This window comes from Octodon degus, unplaced genomic scaffold (genome assembly GCF_000260255.1).
Source record: "Octodon degus isolate 3935 unplaced genomic scaffold, OctDeg1.0 scaffold00228, whole genome shotgun sequence".
Taxonomy (NCBI): Eukaryota; Metazoa; Chordata; class Mammalia; order Rodentia; family Octodontidae; genus Octodon; species Octodon degus.
The window spans coordinates 356,339-365,342 of NW_004524804.1; the positions used below are offsets into that span (position 1 = coordinate 356,339).

Consider the following 9,004-nt stretch of genomic DNA (forward strand, 5'->3'; position numbering starts at 1 on the left):
CACGCGCCGATGTTGAGCACACAGCTCAAGGCCACGGGCTGCAGCCGGGGCCCGTCGGCCTCCTGCAGAACGGCCCTGGCACTGTCCACATACCTGAGGAGAAAGCACCACGTGACAGAGGCGCCGGAGACCACTCTCTTGCAGTGATGTCAAGAAGTTTGTTACTTCTAATACAAAAAAACCCTCACCAAATGCTAATTCGACACTCAAAGATCACAACCTCACTAAACACTCGTGTGTGTGCTAAAGACTGCAGTCGGGCCTGGGGATGTAGCTCCGCGGCGAGTGCTTGCCCGGCATGTACGGGCCCGAGTACAATGCCCAATACTGCCAGCACGCAATCTACCACTGCACTATACTCACATCATATCCCATTTTCTTTTTTTTTTAGTAAGGGTCTACAGGGTCTCGCTATGTGGATCAGACTCGTAGTGATCCGCCTGTGTTCAGCCTCCCAAAGAGCTGGGATTACAGGTGGCAGGCTGGGATTGAACCCCAGCTGCTGCATCTGCCTAAGCAGGCACTTTAATCTGCTGAGCTCTTTGGCTGGCCCTACATCCCATTTTCTTGAGAAGATATTTTCATATCTTCAGGGTTTTCTCCTAAAATGTTCAAAAGGCCAAAGCAAGAATAATCCCCAAATCTAATTACATGCTATTAGCAACACACTTCTATCTTAAACTCAAAATAAAGAGCTCTTATAAATAGAAGAATGCTAGCTATTAACTGCAGAGTATAGATTAAAAAAGGTCTTCTTCAAGGATCAGCTGGGCGTAGTGGCACACAGCTGTAATCCTGGTGTGCAGGGAGGCTGAGACAGGAAGCTATCAGGAGAGCCCTTCCCAAGCAACTTAGGCAAGATCGTTAAGGGCTTGGGCTGTCGCTGTGCAAGGCCTGCTGAAGCGAGCGGCTGAGGGGACGGCTGTGGACCTTCTCCACGCCCCAGCGCCACCTCGCAGAGCGCTCACCATGCACAGAGGAAAGCGCATTTTTGTGACAGCCGTGAGGCTGACGGCACTTTAGCCACCTCGGCGTGTGGCGACGCCGTGTGCAGCAGCGGCCACCCACGTCTTCTCACCCAAAGATCTGGGCCCTCACCTTAAGAAAACAGTTCTGGAAAGACGCCTGGCTTGGACTTGGTACAAACACAAAGGAACAAGGGGACACAGGACGGTGGAAGCACAGCCACTCAGAGCCCACAGAGACACCCGGCCCGAAGGCAGCACACAGCCTGGGGGCAGACCTGGACCTAAAAACTGAAACAACTGGGAAGCCTGGAGGTTTGCTTCATGCTGGGTGTTACTGAGGCTGGACTGCGGTGGGCGACAACAGTGTCAAGTGGTACAGAATGTCCTTGTATTTGTACAGGAAATACATGGATAATATCCTTTCAAAAAGAGCTTTGTAGCAACAAAAATAGCAAGTTTAAAGCTGGTGAGTGTAGGTAAAAGCATATGAGTAATAATTTCTATTCTTCAAACTTCTCTGTATTTGAAAATTTTCAAATAGAGCTTGGGCGGCAAAAGAAATGCATCTATATATTCCACAAATAATTCATAAAACAATTTTTGGCGGAACCGGAGATTGAACTCAGGCCCCTGCGCTTGCCAGGCAAGCACTATTCTACTGAGCTATATCCCCAGCCCCATAATGAGCAATTCTGAAGCTCAGTTTAAAATTCAACTTACAAGTTTTTTAAAAGTAATTTTATTTTAAAATGTTTCTTACCTGGGCAGAGGTGTGGCTCAGTGGCAGAACATGCCTGGCACGAGCACTGGGTTTAATCCCCAGCACCACACACACAAAATAAGAATGTTTCATTACCTTAAAACCTTTGTGTATTTGTTAATGGCCATTTCCCAGTTCTGAGACTTGAAAAAAGTATTTCCAATGTTTTTTAAGTCTTCAGTTATTAATACAATTTTATCTACCTGGACAAAAGAACACAAAAAAGTTGGGTGTTGGTGACGGCTATGACAGTGCTAGGTTCTATCTTGGTGGCAGACGGTACAGCGCATACATTCCGTGGCAGCCTGCCAGATCGCCAGTACTCACGTCCTTCAGATCCACATCCGCGTCTTCAGGGAAATCTGGATAGCTGTCACCAGAGCCATCCTTGGGGAATATTCCCCAGTCATCACCTGCTTTCAGCTCTCCACAGTCCGCAATGACGCACAACTGTAAAATAATACCACAGTGTAGAAGGCGCTACACATCAACAAGAGATTTTTAAAAATCTATGTATGTGGTCCAGGGTCTCGCTGTGCAGCCCAGACTCGTAGTGATCCTCCTGTTTTCAACCTCCCCAGTGCTGGGACTACAGGCCTGGGCCACTATACCGTCTTGGTGGCCCACTCAGCATGGGGGTGGGGCATGGGGGGTGAGCAGGGCTGGTGCAGCTAACAGGAACGAGGGATTTAAAGTGAGTTTAAAAGCTGTACGGCTACAATTTTTGTGTACTACCCAAGTCACACTGACAGGAGCGTGTCTATCTGCTATGATTATACGCCCCCAATACGGCAAGGTCACCATTTACACCCATACGTTACTGCCGCTCAGGAGCTCAAAGCCGCCTAGCTGTCTTTAGCTGAGGAACTAGCTTTTAATTTATTACTACTCCCTTCATAACAAGTGCCAGTGAGTTTCCAATTCCTACACACAACTGGGTGGGTAGAGCTAGGGTCATTCTGACTCGCGACGTTTAGAACAAAAATCCTTGGAAACGACCAAACTAAACCCTTTAGAAATCCATACAGAATGAGGAAACAGGCCCACAGCAGTGAGTAACAAGGGGAGACAGGTTTGCTGTCCTCTTCCCACCACAGACAGCTCTGCAGGTGAGGGAAAACGTAAGCCGCACAGCAGGCCTGCTGAACGCTGACGGTGACGAAAGCGGGAAGCTTTAAACCCACACTCATGTTTAGCCACACATGGAGTGCGCACCTGTCATCCCGGGGATGGAGTAGGGGTGGGACACGACACTGGGAAAGGGAGACCCTGTCTCAGAACAGCAGAGCTTAGTAGAGTAAGCGCTTCCCTGGCAAGCACAAGGGCCTGAGTTCAATCCCTGGTTCTGCCAAAAAAGGGGGCGGGGCGGGGAGATGGCTCAGTAGAATAAGCGCTTCCCTAGAACAGCAGAGCTTCCTGCAGCTCTGGCTGTCGTGGAGGGCTCCGCTCCCCCGAGCGGGCTGTCTCCGACGCGCACCTTCACTGCATGCTCACCAGCAGTGGGCTGACTGGATGGGGAGGTCCCTGGGCGTGGAGCCCGCTCTGTCTCTGATCCCCGCTCTGCCCTCACTCTCCAGGCTGCCAGGAGCTGCCTCGCCCTGCCTAAGTAAGCAGAGCCCCCTGACCATGGACTGAGAGTCCTGAAACCGTGAGCCGAAACCTCTCTCCCTTTAGGGTGTTTCAAGGGGCAAGAGGAAGCGGGCAAACATCCCATCCTAACATTTTCCAGCTTTTCCTGACAATAACCATCTGATCCTTTAAACTTATATCTCTGAGACGGGGACTGAGACAGTAAGAAAACATGACTTCCTTCTTACTTTGGCAGGCTTTTCACCACTGACTTCGACGTTTTCCAGAATCCTTGCCACACCTATTCCTTTGATTACTTGCCCGAACACCACGTGCTTCCCATCCAGATGAGGGGTTGGAACCGTCGTGATGAAGAACTGAGAGCCGTTAGTGTTGCGGCCTGCGTTTGCCATGCTCAACAAGCCCTCGCGATCGTGCTGTAGATAAAGAGCAGGTGGAAACCAAGTAAGAGCTATATTCTCAGGTGTTCCTTTACTGACCACTCACATAAAACGAGGATGGACTATTTACCAATTAGATTAAAACTTTACTCTTTAATTATACTTAAAAATTAATACACTGCCATTTAGTTTGATTTTATATAACTCGTAACCATTTTATTTGTTTCTTGAGACATGATCTTTCTACATCTCCAGGCTGGCCTTGAACTCACTATGTAGCCCAAGCTGGCTTCAAACTTGAAGCAATCCCCCTGCCTCAGCTTGAATGCTGGGATTACAAGTGTGTGCCACTATGCCCAGCTTGAATTATAACCTTTAATAAACGAAACAGAGTACTTGATCACTCTTTAGGACAGGCATAAAAATTAATTTGAATAAGAGAAAATAATAATAGTTTTATTTCTAAACTGGCCATCTTGAAAAGATGCTTATATTTTCATTCATCTGATGAAGCTGAACTAAGGAAATCTAGTAATAAGCTTTGTCTTATTTAATTGTTTACTTATTTGGTATAGGGTCTTGCTACGCAGCTCAGACTCATAGTGATCCTCCTGCCTCAGCCTCTCCAGCACTGGGATTACAGGCATGTACCACCACGCCCAGTTTTGACGGCCAGCATGGCATGCCTGGGGTCCCAGGGCAAGCACAGCATGTGGTACCAGGGATTGAACCCGAGTCCCCGCGCTTGCTAGGCAGGAGCTTAGACTGCTGAGCTATTTCCCCAGCCCCAGCTTTGTCTTTTTAGAAGGAAACTTCTTTCTAAGAAGACTATACAGTCTTCTTGTGTTCAGAAACAGGAGTCTGGGCTGGCGAGATGTCTCAGATGTGCAAGCACCTACCCGGAAAGCACAAGGTCTCGAGTTTCATCCTGCGACCGGCATGCTGTGCTGGCCCCAGAACCCTGGGTGTGCCGTCTGGGCCCAGAACCGGGCTTGGTGGTGCATACCTGTAATCCCAGCACTTGGGAGGTTGAGACAGGATAATCGCTACAGTTGGAGATCAGCCTGGGGGCTACAAAAATGAGCAGAAGGCCAGCCCGAACTGAGTCCGCTGCCGCTGCAATTCTTCCTTTACACATCAATAAATGGCTAACAGTCGCAGGGCTACCGGCAAAGTGAGACAAGTCACTCCGCGGGACGCTCTCCGGCTCATGCAGACATCCACATCTCCCAGCTCACACGCGGGTAAGCCAGCTCTTGCAGAACACGCCGAAGAAGTGGCTACACACATCAAAATTAAGAGTCGGCCTCGGAATCAACATGTCCAAAGCGCCATGCAACCCAGTCTCTTCTGCTTCTGCTTGGTCACTCTGGCTTCTTTCCCACTGCTGCACACACTGTCATTTTTCTCTCCTGAAACATCTTTCTCCTCCAGTCTAGATGAAGTTCAGCTTTCAGGCCTGAGTGACTCCTCTCGGCAGCTCCCCCGTTTCTGCCCATCTGGTCGTATGTAAGCCCAGTTCTCGTGCTTCTACTAGCCTTCCATGCTGCCTTCCCAAATACTAAATGAGTACGAACTTTCCCTCCTCGGCCTCCTACTGCCCTAGTCGTTCCTCATCCGCATCCCTTCTCCAATTCTGAAGCATCTCTGAAGCATTTCGGTTCCTGCCGCCGCTGCCCTCCAAGGCCCGGGCTGCTCAGCCTCAGCCCCTGGGAGTCCGGCCCACAGAAATGATGCCTTTCTCCTCCAGCACAGATTGCACGCGAGCACCCCACTCTGAAAATCTACTATTCTGCAGGCTGCAATGTTGGGGACTTTTGGGGAACAGCACTCATCACATTTCTGATTTCAGATTTTCAGACTAGGGAGGCTCAAGCCAGAGTCTATGCAAATATTACAAACCCAAGTACAACTGCTCTGAAATGCTTTTGTCCCACGCATTCATATGAGGGACACTCAGCCTGAACCAAGTTACACACGTGAAGTAAGTTCATCAATTTAGCATTTACTTATTTGCTTGCTATTCTCCAGTTGTTCCAAGCGCTTTAACCTTGTCTTTGTGGTAAGATTATAAACTCTTCATCATGAAGCCCTGTAATTTTTACAAGATTGTAGGGCCGGGGACAGAAGTGAGCACACAGTTGCTGTCAACAAATACTATCTGAAAACTGCTACTTTCTGCCGGGTGTGGCGGCACATGCTTGTGATCACGGCACTCAGGGGGCCGAGGCAGGAGGAGCACCAGGGATCTGAGGCCAGCCTGAGCTACAAAGTGAGACCCCACTTCAACAGCCCCTCAAAAAACAAAACACCTGATGACACGTTTCAATTGTTATCACCTCGTTCACACTCCTGATTTCAGAGGCAGAGCTTCACCTCTGTACTCACATGTCTGTCCTTGACACTTTAGTGATGCGACATACTACGAGACCTTGGGCCGCTACTGTCTTTTAGCAGGAGCTGGGACAGGACCAACGTCCGCTAGTGTGACAATCCTGACATCCTGGCTATCAGCAACGTTTAGCTGCTCTTCAAACTCAATGATAAAGATGCACAAGTTATTATGTTTACAATAATGAAAATCCTTTCTCTGGAATCCATTTTGCCATCTGGGAGCCACACTGCTAAGAAAATACACGGGCCTCACCGAAGCAGCAAGCTTTGAGTGCAGTGAGTGAATGCTGGGACTTCTGCCAAATGAAATCATCGCTAGACGAAACTGCGCATTACAGACGCACCCTGGGCTGAGGAGGCAGCGTCATGGGGAGCGCTTGCCTCGCACGCACGGGCTCTGGGTTCAAGCCCCAGCACCACACACACACACACACACACACACACACACAATATGTACGTGTGTGTACATATACACATTTATAAGTATACTTCCTTCTGTAAGGAAAGAATTTAAGCACACACGACTTTTTTCATGTCTTGCTCTAACAAGTACATTTCAAGCACATAAGCTTTATATTAACAAAAGCGTGCATTTTCTTTACCTTATAATGAAAGTTTTCATCTTCAAATTTTTCACCATAAATACTTTCTCCACCTGTTCCATTCTGATTTGAGAAATCTCCACCCTGAATCATAAACTTCTTAATAACTGCAAAAAAGGAAAATGGCTATTAGTGACTAAGGCGTAGGTGGCTTTGGCAATTTTCTGGCAATGTTAACTATTAAGTATGTATCAATAAAGTCAACTTCCACAAAGCATGACTTTTTTATTACTTTTTTTTTTGGTGGCACCAGGGACCAAACTCAGGACCTTGTGCTTGCTAGGCAAGCACATACTCCACTGAGCTATCTCCCCAGCCCAACAAAGCATGACTTTAGCCAGCCTTCCTTTCTCAGTCAAATCTTATTTAAATGAAGGCAATTAAGAAGTTGGGGGAAGCTAGAGTAAGCTATAACACCACAGCTCATTCCCACTATCAGATGCAGCCTTCATAAAACTAAGGTATTACCTCATATGTCAAAGCATTTCCCTGGACACGAATTTTTTTTTTTTGAGTGGTGGTGGCATTAAAGGTTGAACCCAGGGTCTTTAGGCTGTGCTACATCCCCAGGCCTTTTTATTTTTCTCATTTTGAGATGAGGTCTCATGAAGTAGATAAATTGCCCAAGCTGGGCTTAAAGTTTTTTAAATGTTTTTTTAATCAGATGCAGGGTCTGGTCTCACTATGCAATACAGACTCCCCAGTGCTGGGATTACTAGTGGTGCTACCACGCCCTGGTTTCATTGGGCCGCGTGGCACACCCAGGGTTCTGGGGTCAGCAAGGCATGCAGTACCAAGGATCAAACCCATGTACTTGTGCTTGCCAGGCAGGTGCTTAGACTGCTGAGCTATCTCCCCAGCACATAGGCTCAAACTTATGATTGCCATCCTTGATCTCAGCCTCTCAGAATGCTGGGATTATAGGTATGCTCCATCACACCCAGCTCAACAGTACTTTTTTAAAAATGCATTTGGTACAGGATTTCACTACGTGGCTCGGCCTCATAGTGAACCTACTGTTTTTAGCCTCCCCAGTCCTAGGACTATACGGGTGTGCTACCACGCCCGGTCTTGATGGCTGATTCAGCGCACCCAGGGGCAGGGCTGGCGCAGCACATGGTGCCAGGGGGTGGGAACTAAACCCCCGTCCCTGTGCTTGCCTAAGCAGGCGCTTAGTCTGCTAAGCTATCTCGCCGGCCCTCAACAATAATTTTTAAACTTTATCCTCTCTTAAGTGCTCTCTTTCTTAACTTTTTTTGGCATCAGCAATCAAACGCTGGGAGCTTGTGCTTGCCAGGCAGACACTTATTTCACTATCTCCCCAGCCCTATTCTTAAATAGGATGTTATTATCTGAATGAAATAATTTCAGAAAATTTTACACATACTTCGATGGAAAGGACATCCTTTGAAATGAAGAGGCTTGCCCGTCGTGGATCCAATGCCCTTTTCTCCTGTACATAATGCCCGAAAATTTTCTGCAGTTTTGGGTACAATATCTGCAAACAATTCTAAAACAATTCGACCAACTGAAAGAAAAATAAAATCTTGTCAGTATGCAAAACAAACCAGCAAATCACAAATGACAAACAGACGGTTATGAGCTCATCTTTAGATTTGTCTTAGTCAGATTATCTAATAAAATTCTTCCTGTGTGAGTTATTTCAGTTAACATACTGTCACCTAGTTTCATCTGCATTGTCACAAATACCAGGATTTTATTTTTTAAAATTCCTTTCTATGTATACACCACACTACTCGTGGGCTGATGGACACTAAGAGTTGACTCCATTCCCCTGGCCATCGTGACCAACGCTTCAAGGAACACAGACGTGCAGGCATCTCCTCCAATACAAACTTCAGCTCCCTGCCACGCGAACCTGGCGGCGGGATTCCAGGATGCTGTCATTTTTTCTGTCATTTTCTGTCAATTTTAGTCTAAGTGTGATGCATCTAGATGAACATGAAACACCACCCAAAAGATCATAATCCATTACGGTGGCCAGCAGATATGCACTATTCAAGAACCCCAGAACATACAAAAGGCTTTAAATCCTGAACAGCATGATGAGCACGTCGTCACTAGGCAGACAACAGGAGAACACGAAATATCCTTTTTGGATGGTCAAGTTGGCCAGGTTTTATGTAATCTGTGGCCTTTCTGTTTTGATAGACAAAACAGCTTCTAACACAAACTGACAAAAATTCTTGGGCTGGGGAGATGGCTCAGTAGAATAAGTGCTTGCCTAGCAAGGGCAAGGGCCTGAGTTCAATCCCCAGTTCCGCAAAAAAAAATAAAATAAAAAAAAAA

At 47.2% G+C, this 9,004-nt stretch overlaps 2 protein-coding genes across 2 annotated transcripts in view; one reads left to right on the forward strand and one right to left on the reverse strand.

Annotated features, from left to right (window-relative positions):
* The window catches only part of Etfdh (electron transfer flavoprotein dehydrogenase), a 39,052-nt gene extending 35,418 nt beyond the window's left edge, over nucleotides 1–3,634 (forward strand). Inside the window, exon 15 of the mRNA XM_023705751.1 lies at nucleotides 3,554–3,634. The gene's annotated coding sequence lies outside the window, so the exon portion shown is untranslated. The remainder of the gene's footprint in view (nucleotides 1–3,553) is intronic.
* The window catches only part of Ppid (peptidylprolyl isomerase D), a 14,056-nt gene that overhangs the window by 3,800 nt on the left and 1,252 nt on the right, over nucleotides 1–9,004 (reverse strand). Inside the window, exons 2-7 of the mRNA XM_012517896.2 lie at nucleotides 8,082–8,222; nucleotides 6,695–6,801; nucleotides 3,546–3,734; nucleotides 2,056–2,178; nucleotides 1,825–1,931; nucleotides 8–93 (exon numbers count right to left, since the gene is read on the reverse strand). Coding sequence (XP_012373350.1) covers nucleotides 8–93; nucleotides 1,825–1,931; nucleotides 2,056–2,178; nucleotides 3,546–3,734; nucleotides 6,695–6,801; nucleotides 8,082–8,222 — 753 coding nt within the window. The remainder of the gene's footprint in view (nucleotides 1–7; nucleotides 94–1,824; nucleotides 1,932–2,055; nucleotides 2,179–3,545; nucleotides 3,735–6,694; nucleotides 6,802–8,081; nucleotides 8,223–9,004) is intronic.